We start from the raw sequence: 14,916 nt of genomic DNA, 5'->3' as shown, positions 1-14,916 counted from the left end.
ACACTTGACAGCCGATTTCATTTCCATTGCTGCACAACAAAATGCATAACATTTGCCTCAACATGCCTCCGATGGCTGAAAGCTTCGACCCGGAGGTGCTCTTCACGCGCCGCTGCATATGGGTGAACGGAGCCGTCATAGTGGGAGCGGGGCCGTCGGGTCTGGCTGTGGCGTCTGGCCTGAAAGAGCAAGGCATCCCCTTCGTCATCCTGGAAAGAGCTAACTGTATCGCATCGCTATGGCAGAACCGTACCTACGATCGCCTCAAGCTTCACCTTCCCAAACAGTTCTGTCAGCTTCCTAATTTTCCTTTTCCCGATAACTTCCCCGAATACCCTTCCAAATTTCAGTTCATCACGTACCTTGAATCCTACGCTAAGCACTTCGGAATCAATCCCCAGTTCAACGAAACTGTTCAATCCGCTAAGTACGATGATACGTTTGGGTTTTGGAGGGTGAAGACCACTCGAAAGGAGGGCAGCGAGGTGGAATATATTTGCAGGTGGCTTGTGGCTGCTACAGGGGAGAATGCAGAGAAAGTCGTTCCTGAGTTTGAAGGCTTGGATGATTTTGGAGGAAGAGTCATGCATGCTTGTGATTATAAATCTGGAGAAAGTCATACTGGTCAGAATGTTTTGGTTGTTGGGTGTGGAAATTCTGGCATGGAAGTCTCTCTTGATCTCTGCAACCACCATGCCAACCCCTCAATGGTGGTTCGAAGCTCGGTGAGTTCTGAATTTTTCATACATAAATGAACTTTCTCAGACAATACAAACTGGGTTTTTCTAGTGATTTTGCATGAAGCTTGACTTTTGAAGTTGTTTTGATGGATGATCAGGTGCACGTGTTGCCCAGAGAAGTGTTCGGAAAATCGACCTTTGAACTTGCAGTGACGTTGATGAAGAAGCTGCCTCTGTGGATGGTGGACAAGATACTGCTGATTCTGGCTCGCCTGATTCTGGGGAACGTGGAGAAGTATGGACTGAAGAGGCCAGAAATGGGGCCTCTGGAGCTGAAGAACAGTGCGGGGAAGACGCCTGTGTTGGACATCGGAGCACTGAAGAAGATTAGATCTGGGGAGATTAAGGTGGTTCCCGGAATCAGAAGATTCTGGAGAGGCAAAGTCGAACTGGTTGATGGCCAAATTCTCCAGATTGATTCTGTTGTTCTTGCTACTGGCTACCGCAGTAATGTACCCTCCTGGCTAAAGGTGAGAACTTCATCGCTCTTACTCATTGGATTCTTGATGACACATGTAGAACTGGCATTGGCTTTAACTCTGCACCATCTCTTTCAAACTATTCAGGGAAAACTACATCTAAATACCCAGATTTCAAAAGTATTTGGATTGAAAGATCAAATTATTATTATTTAGTTCTGATGTAGTAATTACGTATCGCGTGATGAAAATATACAGGAGAACGAGTTTTTCTCAGAGGACGGGACACCAAGGAATCCATTCCCAAATGGATGGAAAGGGAAGTGCGGATTGTATGCGGTGGGCTTCACAAGAAGAGGGCTGTCGGGCGCATCGTTGGATGCAGTAAGTGTGTCCCACGACATCGCTAAATGCTGGAAAGAGGATTCTAAGCAACGCAAGAAATCAGTGGCTGCTCGTCACAGAAGATGCATCTCCCACTTCTGATATATATGATCACTCTCACTTGCACTTTCGCCTTTGTTATTCCCTCCCAAATGTGAATTAGCAAATAATAATAATACGTAGAGAGCTCTCCCACACATGTTAGCTAATTGTTAGTTAATTTAATTCATTGCCTAGCTCCCACAAAATGAAAGCAGCCCTCTCCTTCATTAAACAACCTCGTAATGATTTGTTTCAAGGAAGATGAGGCTTGTTCATGCATTCCCTTGTTGCTTTTCCCTTTCATTTCTTTCTCCCTCAGTTGTAACCTATACATATATCGTTTGACTCTCTCAAAAGAATGTTGTATCACACTTTATTTTAAAAGCTTTAATAATTAAGTCAGCTCTTTTCCTATCTCTCTCTCTATCTGATTAATGTCTCTGATGCGAAGTATTACTATAATATAATGTAATTAAAATGTATAAAAATATTCATATGAAACTATAAAAAGATAACATTTAAATAAAAAATGTATCAACTCATAAACACAAGGAATATTCACATATAAACCATGCATAATAATAAAACACAAGTACAGGAGACATTCATGCATGAACTATATACATAATTCAATAAAATAGAGTTATTAAAATATAAATTCGACAATTTCTTATCGTAAGAGCTTATTTGACTTTCAATTTGACCCTAAATATAAAACCCTAATCTATTTTTTTTAATATTTATTCATTTTTTTAAAGTAGTTCTCATAGTAGTTGTATATGTTAAACATTTCATCAAATGGTAATTATAGCTAATATACATAATTAGCAAGCGTATTATAGAAAAGACAACACATATTTATAACAAATAACTAATTTAACTAATTTTTTTAATCTTATCAAATTAGTCAATTAGGTTTTATATTAAAAATAGAGGTGGTACTATTTTTTGTTCATCTAATTCAAAGTGATGTTGTTTCAAACTCAAGGGAACAAAGAATTATGAAATTAAACCAAACTCAATCGCAAGTTAACATAATGTCACTCTTATTGGTGAGTTCTTTGTTTTTGAGAGAATGCCTTAATCGCAACAGTGCTTAATTTGCCGATTTAAAAACTAATGCTTCTTTGATTTCTCTTTTCATCGATCCAATACTATTCCTTTTATTTACTAATCAAATGAAAACGGGTGAGAAATAAACAATGGCTATTGTAAGTACGAGAAATGAATTGTGAATCAAACCTAAAGCTCTTTTTTTTTGCCCGGGGGGGGGGATTCTCGGGGGCCAAAAGTCAAACTAAACAAAAGAAGAAGAATTTGAATTAAATAAGATTTGCTGTTTAGTCAACGCTGGGAGAGAATCTCTTCGGTGTGATGCACGTAGCAGTGCTGGAGTCATGGGCTTTTACTGGCGATCAAAGCCCATTTAGCATTGACCAGTCAAATTTACTACTAATTAACTCGGGTTCTTAAAATATACGCGTTAATTAATAATCCCTCCATTCCTTTTTATAAGATACAATTAACTAAATCACATTATTCAAAAAATTGGTTTTGCCAACAATACCCTCATTTATGTGGAAGAGAGATAATGTGTGGGAGAGAAAATGAATGAGAATTAAATACAATTATATGAGTAATATGAGTGATTAAATAGGGGTAAAATAGGAAATCAACACACAAAATTTGAGACAACTTATAAGTGTCTCTTATAATAAGGAACATGATATGCTTTACAATTGTCTCTTATAATAAGGAACAAAGGGAGTAATAAATGACTTTTCATACCAATAAACCGATGATTGAGATGGTAAGTAGTCTTACCCTCATGAAAAAGAGAACACAAATTTAAACTCTAAGAAGCAAGCTTGTTAGGAGGACTTTAACTTTGACGTTTCTGACCCAACAAAGATTAGTTTTAATCTAAAGTAGCTTGAGGATATTTGAGTTATAAAAAAAAAAAAAATTCATACATTGAATGTTAGAGATTTGCGCTATGTGATGCCACACAATGGAATTCAAATTAGCTATTTTTTTCTTAAAGAAAAAAAAGATATTGAATGGTGAAGTTGCAAATTGTGAAACAGGGTGCGCCCATGTTACGTCGCACAGCACATGAATAGATGCCTACAACACAAGCACGAATCTGAGTCTCTTATGCTTTGACGTACAACAATAGAACAACCACAAGTATAATTAGAGAACATGATTTGAATTGAAAGTATAATCCTATCCCCCAGCCATAATAATTTTGGACATATAATATTTTCTTTTCAATAATTATTATAACATCAAGTGGCTCATTATACTATATTGTATTCTTTAAGAGCTGAATCTTAATATCCTCATCATATATAATGGATTCCATTTCATCCAATCATACTCCTAGACAGTATTGAAAGTCCCTTCTTGTTTTTTTATTAGATGCTATGCTCACATATATGCGGTTATTTGCAACATACTAATGACGCTGCCAAAAAGATGCTAATTACACTTGGAGGTTTGTTGACGCACGGTTAATACCATTATTGCTCACTTCGATCAAATTTTGATTTTGATCTCTATAATTTCATAAATATTTAGTCAAAACTAAAGTTAAATTCAGACTAAATTCTTATTAAACTACAATTAAAATTTAATCAAATTGTAAGGACTAATAATGATATTAACTGTGATATATGTATGTATGTATCTAGAATGTCCATGAAAACTCCAACTGGAAGAAGCCTTCACTTTCTGCTTCGTACGATTCATTCATGTCAAGAGAAAACAATTTCTACTAATACAACACACCAAACAAATCCTATATTGACAAAATTTCTATTCGTATGACGAAAAGCACGTGTATGTTGCATGTTCTCTCACAACTGTTGCTGATATTAATGGAATTATCATTATTATTATTTTCAAAACTTTTGATCTTTTGACAAAAATACTCTAAGCTCTTCCCAAAGCAAATACATATACTCTGCATGGTATAAGGAGTATTTCATTTGACTAAATTCAACCTGCAATTTTCAGTGGAACTTGTGCATCATCGGAACCCGGAGCCTAAACTTATCCTCCACTTGCAAAATTTTGGTTCAGTTTTTCACTTTTAAAAGGTTTCTTATTATAGTATTACCTTTGGTCCTAATTATAAGAACTAGTTAACTAATTTGAAGAGATTAAGAAAATAAGTTAAATTAGTTATTTGTAATAAATAAGTGTTATTTTTCCTAAAATATTCTTGTTAATCAAGTTTATTGGCTAGAACTATCATTATTAGAAGAACTATCTTGAGAAAGAATGCATAAATATGAGAGATAAAGTGGATTGTGGTTTTATAATTAAGATCAAAATAAAAGTAAAAAAAGGTTTTATATTAAGTACTAGAGGTAGTAATTCTTTACTATAATATAATTAAATAGAACACACATTTCACCAAAGATATAGACACATAATTTCTTTTGTTTGGGTCGTAGCGAGGGAAAAAGTTGCATGGCCTCATTATTGCACGTTTCAATATGTTTAATTTTTCCCTCCACCAAATACGCTCTTATTTTGGCTTTGATTTGTTAGCTGACCGTTGGAACATAAACCAGGGAATTAAAATCAAGTAAATTCAAAGACTTATTTAAAGTCAAGTATTTCTAATATTTAAATGAATTTTTCCAATTTTTGAAATTAAGCAAAGTCGTGCATGGAATGTGATTCTTCATGTCTAAACCTCATGTTTTTCACTCCAAAAACGTAGATATCAATGTCAGTGCGTGTGTACATATTTTAATTTATAACTTTTGCTCTAATATTGTTTTATGGACGACTTATTTATGAGATATTTTTGTCATGAGTGTCCTATAAATCTAAGCTCTTTACAAGTCCAAAACGACGACTTTATCTATTTTATTGAGATAAAAATAATTTAAATCTACTGAACAATAAAATAATGCAAATTTTTAAATTTTAAAAAAAGAGATCAAATGAACACGGCATTCTATACAGACACACAAAGTTAATCATGCAATTATTTGAAATTCAAAAATAAAAAAAATTCTCTAAAATATTTACACACGGAAGCACAAGAAGAAAGCAGGCCCATATTAAAATATTCTACCGTTTTAAAAAATGTAAGAGGTTAGATTTTGGATTGACCAACTAGATATGCCTACATTAAATAAACCGACATCTTATCAAACCATCCCCAAAGAAATGAATCGCATCTGGGATTCACTGACCTGAATATTCTAACAATGCATTATTAGAAAATCATCAGCAAAATTTGAACCCATTTTTTTTTTATAAAAAAAATCTATGCTTAATGCAATTCAATCTTCATCTTCTGTTTCTTTCTTTCTTTTTTTTGAATAAAGGGCATATGGCGTCGAGCCATATTGAAGCTGAAGGTAACTCTTTAGAGCAACATGCTCATTGTATATAAAGAGTATTGTCTACATCATCTGAAACTCTATATTCGGGTTATCAGTATAGTGAGCTAGCCACTTGACATGAGAATTGGCTTTTCTAAAGATATGGCCAAATAGTGATAATCGTTGTTGCGAATTGACTGAACAATATAATCTGAGACACATAATCGGAGGAAGAAGGAATAAAAGACAACCCATATGAGTCCTCATGCATGCACTCAGAGATGTTAAAATATATATAACATCTATGGCCCATCTGAAACCAAGTCACCACCACCACCACCCAGATTGAGCCTTCTATCTATCCGGGAAGAAATTAAGGGAGAAAACAGTGGTCGATCTGAGCAAATATAAAACAAAAGAGCAAAGACTTATAGTGTTTGAAAATATTGGCAACCTAGATATGGACATTAATGGCAGGCTACAATATGAATTGCACAATTATAGAGTTGTGGATTCACAGAAGAGGCTTCCAAGGTTCTCATAAAATCAGCATGCAGCAGACATCACAGTTATCAAGAGAGCAAAACACATGGGGCAGCCACCTCCCCTTATAAGCCCATTCCTTCTTGTTCTCCCTCATAGTTCATTAACTTCATTTCATCTTCTCCATTTAATTACTACTGTTAAGAGTTACTGTTCTATCCTTTTTAATTCACACAAAAGACAAATGTTAGCAGCAGCACAGAACTTCACTGCATGATTGAGAACTGTAGTTTACATCATCTGTTACGAATCACTCATTTGTGTCTGATCACTGATACGAGTTGTATTCTGAATCTCTGGCATTCTATGTATATTTTATTGTATCACAGGGCTTGCGTCAAATCGTGTCTTTCACTTTGTCTCTTTCATATTTTCAGCTACTTGTGTAATGAGTGGTGTCGAGTAATGTTATTCATATATTTACAGGTTTTGGCGCAGATTTAGCTCTAACGTATATCATCATGAACGTGGTTTTTCCTGCAGCCCATGTTATGCGTGTTATGTCCAAGCAACATGTATCGTGTTTCAGAACAACATATGAATCGGTTGATTTGACGTTTGGTCTAAAAGAAAGCGTCAACAGAATAATAAACTCAACTGCAGTTAAGGATAAAATTGCTGGAGGTTTGAACAAAGTTTGACTTTTCTAATGTACATGGTCCATTCAAGAATATGGTGCAAGTAGTTAACTAGGAGAGAGATTATTAAGCATTCATGACTAGTTTGCCTGTTGAATTGAGAGCTTTTATTTTCACTTAACTATTACATATTTTGAGAATCATCAGCTTGAGTTTGTGTTTGACCATACAAATGTTACTACCTGTTTTTGCACTCCCCGTAAAGATGACGCAGGAAGAGATGCTAGCTCATTTTGTTCACGCAATTGACTTCCAATTTGTGATTACGCGGGAAAACATGAGGGTTTTTCTGAAAAGTATTCAGTTGGATATCTTATGTATGCAAGCCGTAAATTCAACTGTACAGACAGAAATTGTTCGCCTTTAGAAATTTGTGTTTTTGATTAATTGACTAAATATTTTTTTTTAAGTGAATGGATTTGACGGAAATCTCAAGAAGATTCACATTCCAAAAACTTGTTCATGAGGTTAGAGTCTAACGTTGCAATCTCCACACTACCACTGCAGTAAAATTGATCGGGATGTATAGTGAAAGGCAATAATTTCAACTAGAACGGCAGCCAAAAAATTAACCCGTCAGATTAGAAAGGCCAGAGTTTCTATAACGGTATAACCAAATCAGAATCTTGTACATCTGATTTACAACTAAGTCATACTTTTTAGCCCTAACATAATCTCGTTCTATGTTCCATTAAGAGAAGAAAGGCCTTTAACAGAAGAGAAAATCAATTCTCTCATTCTTGACTTTAGACTTCTTACAATCAGGACAACACAACAATGGTTTTCTGCTCGAGCTTTCTAAACCAGTAAAATAATGTTTGTTAAGTATCGCCTATGAGTTCGTAGCTGCTATGTTAGCAGTTATAAGTGGCTCTCGCGTCATGCAAACACGTAATGGCCAACCATAATAATCACTTTCTCTTAGGATTTGGAACTATCAGACCTCCAAATAAGGGAACTATCACCCTTTGATAGAGCTTGAAACCTTAAACCGGTTGCAGTATTCAACATATGCACCCTCTAGGACCCTTGCACGTAATGGTTTCTAATCTACAGGGGCAGAAACTAATGAGTTATAATCATGCAACGGGGCTTCAGGACATAGCGGATTTTCATACTTGGAATTCACCTGAGCTGACGCTTGTATGATAATCAACTATAGTCACTTGTTGGAAAGCATCTCATCGATTTGACCATTTTGGTTGTACAGATCCACAAGTTTCTTAGCATATGCAGGCATGTGCCTATCAGCTCTGCAAGCATTAATTTTCAATCACCATGAGCAGTATATAAATACAGTTTATCCTTGTAGGTCGGTACATTATCTTATTATACCTTTCTTTTCCCCAAGCACGATTTATGTGCAAATAGTTGCGGATGGTGTGATAATCAAGTGAATAACGTCCAAATTCAAGACCTTTTGGACCAATCTGAAATGAAAGCGAGGGTCAAAATATTATTATGTTCTTTATACGTTTCGATGGATAAATCATGGGAAAATATTTTTACCAGGTTTAGTACAAAAGCTATCAAGTTTCCGATAAATTTTGGGGCTGGCTGAGCAGGACCTTTCCCTGGACAAAATAGAAATTTTCAAGCATCATTACTAATAAAAAAGTATCTTTAGGAGCAGAGATATTATCAGAGAACAAAACTGTAATCATCATTTCATGAAAGAACAATTTAAAAAAAAAAAAATCTAATCTTTAGAGCAGAACAAACAATGTTAAAAGAGCACAAGACTATTCTGCATGAAGCCCACCATACCATGGCCCCAAAAAGAGCCCATACTCTAAGCCCAAAGACTTCATTAAGCTTACCTAACTTGGCATTATCATCAGCCTTAACAGTCTCCATCACAAATGGTCGCCGATCCCCCTGAAGAGAAGGCAAAAAAATAAAACCATTTGATAAAGCAATATTTTAAAAGGTTAAATGGGACAGAGCTGATAATTTACACCACTAGTTGTTGGCTTAATCTCTAAATACTGCTCGACCAGACTCAGCATTTCTCTTCCTCGTTCATTCCTGTCATTTCAAGAGCGGAACAATGGAATCACTTCTTATAAAACGGTGATCCCCTAGTATGTAATTTATTAATATCATAACCAATCATGACAACTATCAACTTGTTTAGACGAGGGTGGATAGGAGAAAGAGGAGGAAATGAAAGAGTTTTAGGTTGCCTTCACGACATAATTTTAGAAAACGGAATGCCCTCCATAGTTCAGTTCCCCAGTATGGGGTTTTCCTCTTAAGTTACCTGCAGACGTTCACTTCTTTACTTTCCCTCTCCCCTTTCCTCTCTTTAAAGTATATAGACTCGAAAAATAGTAGAGAGAGATATATTAACATCTTAACAGATCAATAATACATTGGAACGACCATATATCCAAACACCTTAGCGTCTTATGCGATATTACCTGACAGTAACATACTGAGGATGTTGTGTCATGCTGACTCCAGAATATTTGGGCACACTCATGTATCCAACAACTAAGTCCTGAAAATTATTTATTTATCTTTAATGCCTGAATAGATCAAGTACTAAACACAGGAATTTGAGGCAAACACAATATACAGGGTAGAGTGAAATAATTAAAAACTTTATAATGAAACAATTCGAACAAGGTAGAGTAAAACGAAATTCTTATTAATATTAAAATTTTGACATGCGCAAAAGAACTTACCGCTAAGGCATTTGTATAGTCAAAACAGCTGTAACAAACAAGAAGATGCTGAAAAGTTAGCAGAAAATATAATCTGGGGAGAAAAAAGGAACTACAGTAAAATCTAATCCTAGAATGCTTCTACAGCCTTATGAGACTTGTCAATAATCACCGTGTGACAAACATTTTACCTGTAGCATGAGGGGGCAATAACATCAACCAGCTCATTTGCTGGTAGACAGAAATAAGGAACCTGTTTCAGTTAAAAATTGAAATTGAATGAAGCAGTTTTCTTGTTAAACCCAAGGACATAATGACATTAAGAAGGCCTTCTAACCTCTTCAATATGACCATCCAAGTGCTTCAAGTGAACCTGGTCATAAAATTGTAAATGTCTAGTGACAAAGTAATACTCAAATTGGCAATACATTAGGTCTTGAAGAATAACAAGCTTCAATTTTGTAAAGAGTGAACTACTGAGTGGGCTACAACGCAAACGGACTATCAAATTGGCGTTGCACTATCATATGAGGAACAACAAAGCATGTTCCTCACTTTGAATAGAAATGAGATGTTTGGTATGAGAATTAGGACACGACCTATGCTACATAAACTGAACATTCAGACAAGAAAAATAGCTTCATATTCCATGTAGCAGAATATACAGAGAAGAGTGCCAATTTCCATAGATGTTGACAGTTAAAAATAATAATAACTACTGAACGAGAATTCAATCTATTTGCTAGGCTAACTTCTAATCAAGGTCTATCGAGACTATTTGTCAGGCCAAAAATTAATGTGGCAGTTGCGCTAAAATAGATGATTTATAAGTTTAAAAAAAAAAAAAAAAAACCTTGTAATCTTGCATAAACTCATAATGAAGAACTGTTTCCGGAGTATCACTTGCAGCCTTTAGAAACTTATCCAGTCCTTCCCTAGTTCCATTGTCCACTGTGAAGGAAAAAGATAGTATTACGTCAAATTCATCAAGGATTACCAGTGATTCATGCACAAAATGGCATATTAGCAGACCATGTCTAATATAACTATTTATAGCTAAAAATTGCGAGATAAAAAGAGAAAGACTTGGCTGAATACATTATATTTGCTTACCACAATTAGTGCCTAAAACATAGAGCTTCTCCAAATTCAGGTGTTGCTCAACAGATCTTAATGCTGAAATTGAAGAAATTATTCTGCATTACAATAGTACAAAGTCAATGAAGAAAAAGAATGAAATTAAAAATCTACAGAACATTATACAAGTGATACCTTGCACTTGGCAACCTACACCACAAAAAGAAGACGCTTGACACCAGCAGCCTGTCATTATGAAAATTAAGACACGCTAAGAATAACAGCAACTTCAAGATATTAAGGTGATACAAAGAATGATGCAATAGTCAAAATATCAAGACCACTGAAAAGGCCATCTTTTCAATTCTCCCCAGTATGGAGGCCGAAACATGAGATTCCAAATTTGACTTTTACACACAATACTGAAAAATATATTAGAAACAATCCTCAAAGATCTCGTATTGATCAATAAATTTGCACAGCTTCATCACCCAAATTGTAAATTTTTGAAAGATGTAGACAAATGAAGAAGAATACACTTGATTCTAATACTCACCTAACGTTTTTCACATGATATATTATCAAGGCATTTCAAATGCTTAAACATGATTGTCATGAAATAAGTAACCATGATCAATCAAGTCCTTTCTAATATAAGAAACTGACTTCAAACTTTCAATATAAAATTACAAAGTATGAGCAAAATTTTTATTTAAGATTGTGAGAAGGAACTTCTGTCACACAGACAGTAATTTTACACACCTCAACAAGGGCAAGGGTATTTAGGTTAGGAGATAATGTTGGCTTTACGCCTTTAGCTGCTAAAACTTCATCAGGTGTCCTGGAAAATGGAAGCATGACAGTATCGTAGGTGTGAAAAATAGTAAATATTACCAGTAAGATCATCTAGACTATTCTAACGATAAAATAACCAGATCCGAACCTTGCTAACACAGGCCTTGGAGATAATCTGTCTTCAGGATCACTATGATAGTTAATTTTAAATAAGAATTATTAACGGAGTAAATAAATAAAGTTAAATTTAATACTAAATACATTCACAATCGCTCTTCGTTTAAATCTAAAATTCCTTCCCCTACCTCTGAACACAAATCACAGCTTCAACCATGCCTGATTTTAGCATTTCGATAGCTATAGTGGTTACTATCCCAGTCCATTGAGCTCCTATCAACAGAGAAGTGGTTTTGTTAAGTGAAATTCATCATCTCAAGGCGCATTGGCCTTTGCAAATTAATTTTAATGATAACACATAAATTTGAAGCAGAAAGTTGTGACTCTTTTATTCTCATGATGCAGTTTCCTATAACTTAAAAAAATTAAACGTTGTTCCTTGAGGACTTATTGGAATTTATGATAAATTTATAACTAAGGATCAACTTTTGTTTTATTCTTCTTCTTCTTCTTTTTTTTTGGGTATATCTGATAACCGTAACTGGTACTACCAACTAATTCAAATTTGAGCATTGTTGGGCTCAAATAAGAGATAGAACTTTTCCCCATCATATATTACATCCAATGATTAACTTGGTATATTTATTCATTGATATTCGATACTGTTTCAACCCACAGATAATTAAAAATACAAGAAATGTAACGCATTCACAGATCCTCACAGATTGATTCAGAGAAGAACGACAAATGAATACAGCTAAAAAAGAGCAGTAACATATTTGACTTTGCGAACAGGAAAAATTACCTTCCACAGGCTTAAGTTTACGAGCATATAATAGTTCCTCATGTATACCAAAGTAGGTCTCCTCCAATGTATCTGTTTTCCTCCCTCTACCATGAACTACGGGTTCCAATCTCTGAAAGAGGAAACGGTTATTGAACATCAACACAAGAATATTTTGCAGTTATGTTCACTTCAAGTTTTCAAGATTGCAACAGAGCAGAGATAAAATCAAGCATTGTTTAAATTGGAAATGATAATATTTCATGTTCAGTGTCACACCCTAAGATGAAAAAGAAGAAACTGTTGTGCATTAAAGTTTCCCCATATAAGGTCAGTTCATCTGAGCTTACTGAAAATATTTAAATAGCAGCAATCCATCTTCCACATTTTCAAATAGCCCAATTGATTAATTTGGAGAAAAGCTGAAAATATATATCACCAAGCACTTCCTATCATTTGGTTATACCTTCAATGCTCATTTTTCAATTATATTTTCCACCTGAGTATTGAAGGATAAAGGTGGTGGTGCATTTCTTCGGATCAAGCATATCACTAGTAGTATTAAGTTGAAAATATTAGGATTTGAATACCACGAAAGAAAGCAATAGAGGAAACAAACTTACTTCAATTCTTGACATTCCATCTCCCAGGAAAGCACAGGCATCTTTGACATGGGCAATATAATATGTATCACACAACCCGCATCGACTGCTCCAAAATGAAGAACTAATTAGATGAAAAGAATTCAACTTTATAGAGAAAATGCTGACAACTAGAAAGGAACTTTTTTTTTTTCCCAAAGAAAAAAAAGACAGAATGTTGGAAGACGAAACGTGGCAATTTGGACGAGAAATAGATGAAAGATACCTGCAATGGTCTTTGGCAGGGTAAGTGCCTCCGGTGGGATGGGCCTAGACCTCTTTCTCCAGTCCTCTCTCAATTCACAGAATTAGGAGAGCTAGAGTTGGCTTCTGCTAACCAAAAAGATGAGATTGATCAAGTGCAAGAACAAGCAAAGAAGGCAAGATGCAGCGAAAGATGGTACCTTTGGAAGATGAAGAAGAAATGATGGAAGGAGAGTGGGAGAGAAGAGAGTTTGCCAATGAAGGAAGACATGACAACGAACCTGCTTCGACACTAAAACTGCGCGGCTCCCTTGGCACCTATCAGCACGGCCAATAAATATCATTTTGAGGCTGGGATTTCCCGCCCTACGTGGCACAATCTCAGTCGTTTTCTTATCTCCACGTGTACTATTCTTCGATGCCACCTCACCGATTGCTCATCATGGACACGCGTGGCGCACACAATCGGTTTTTTAAATATTAATAATCTTTCTTAAATTTATTCATAATAGGCATTCTTCGTTCTTAATTAAAGTACACACATGCTTCCCTCATGATATTATCATAAAACACTTCTAAGTTCTAACCACATTATTAAAATCTATAAAAGGTTATCATAATTAATTTTATCAAAAATAAAAAATTAATTTTATCTACATTTAAATCTATGCATTCAAAAAGAATAATAATTTTTTAAAAAAAATTTATGTTATATTCTTTCACATTATGATAATATTAAAAATACTTAATTAATATCTCATTTGATGATTTACAGTAAAGATAAATTATTTCTTCTAGGAAATTTATTCAAATAAGAACAGAGGGAGTATTGTTGACGTATTAGAGGTAATATAAAATTATCAAATCAATATTCCTTCGTGAAAAAGCAATATTGACATCAAGCTGAAAATTTAATAACTAGATCATATGCTTAATATAAGATTCAGTTGATTAATTTAAAAAGATTGAGAATAAATTAAATTAGCTATTTTGTGATAAATGTGCTGTTTTTCCTTAAATACCCTTACTAATAATGTGTATTAATTATAACTACCATTTGATGAGACCTTTAACATTAGCAATTACTACAAGAACTACCTTGAAAAAAATAATAATATAAGAGACAAAATGAATTGAAGGTCCATATTTAAAACCAAATTAAATATCAAACTAATTCTTATATTAAAGATAATAGCACCAAAGGAGAACACTTTCTTTCCTAACAGAGAGGTGGAACTTGGAAGCACCTATTTTTCCGAACAAATATTATAAGCAAAAGAATCAACAAAATATAATGAAAAAGAACATTGATACTTGGAAGCCCTCACATTTAATATTACGGCTCATAAGGGAACGGGAATGATCCCACTCATATAAAAGCTTGTTTAAAATCAAGACCGTTTCCTGACCTAACCACATGATGACAAATGCAAGAAAACACGTTTCTATTATATACCTGTCTTACATGTCACTTGAATATTTGACAAATATTCCCATATCTCTGCTTTTCCCCT

General features: G+C 34.6%; 2 protein-coding genes across 2 annotated transcripts; one reads left to right on the top strand and one right to left on the bottom strand.

Moving 5' to 3' along the window:
* Window positions 1-71: 71 nt before the first annotated feature.
* On the top strand, window positions 72-1,645 carry LOC114742385 (probable indole-3-pyruvate monooxygenase YUCCA3). Its single transcript, XM_028930658.1, has 3 exons — window positions 72-725; window positions 839-1,210; window positions 1,418-1,645. Exons 1-3 carry the CDS (start codon window positions 72-74, stop codon window positions 1,643-1,645), a joined length of 1,254 nt encoding a protein of 417 aa, XP_028786491.1.
* A 6,032-nt stretch (window positions 1,646-7,677) lies between these two features.
* On the bottom strand, window positions 7,678-13,503 carry LOC114742395 (7-hydroxymethyl chlorophyll a reductase, chloroplastic-like; the record flags this gene model as incomplete). Its single annotated transcript, XM_028930665.1, is given in 20 exon segments — window positions 7,678-8,368; window positions 8,451-8,545; window positions 8,625-8,689; window positions 8,936-8,993; window positions 9,074-9,143; window positions 9,539-9,618; window positions 9,806-9,833; window positions 9,976-10,037; window positions 10,122-10,157; window positions 10,638-10,735; window positions 10,898-10,960; window positions 11,057-11,086; window positions 11,089-11,107; window positions 11,624-11,702; window positions 11,805-11,846; window positions 11,962-12,046; window positions 12,579-12,690; window positions 13,181-13,265; window positions 13,425-13,455; window positions 13,458-13,503. Coding segments are annotated over 20 exon segments (1,275 nt in total), but the record flags the coding sequence as incomplete, so codon positions are not given.
* Window positions 13,504-14,916: the final 1,413 nt, after the last annotated feature.

This window comes from Neltuma alba, unplaced genomic scaffold (genome assembly GCF_004799145.2).
Source record: "Neltuma alba isolate B1F8T4 unplaced genomic scaffold, ASM479914v2 tig00003731_pilon, whole genome shotgun sequence".
NCBI lineage: Eukaryota > Viridiplantae > Streptophyta > Magnoliopsida > Fabales > Fabaceae > Neltuma > Neltuma alba.
Note: the sequence above shows the minus strand (reverse complement) of the source record. Positions and strands in the feature narration are given on the sequence as shown.

What these genes read in the sequence shown, in the direction of transcription:
- LOC114742385 (XM_028930658.1), top strand. Translation starts at nt 72, where the DNA reads ATGGCTGAAAGCTTCGACCCGGAGGTGCTCTTCACGCGCCGCTGCATA. An exon ending in CAATGGTGGTTCGAAGCTCG is followed by an intron (nt 726 to 838) that starts GTGAGTTCTGAA and finishes ATGGATGATCAG; the next exon opens with GTGCACGTGTTGCCCAGAGA. An exon ending in ATGTACCCTCCTGGCTAAAG is followed by an intron (nt 1,211 to 1,417) that starts GTGAGAACTTCA and finishes GAAAATATACAG; the next exon opens with GAGAACGAGTTTTTCTCAGA.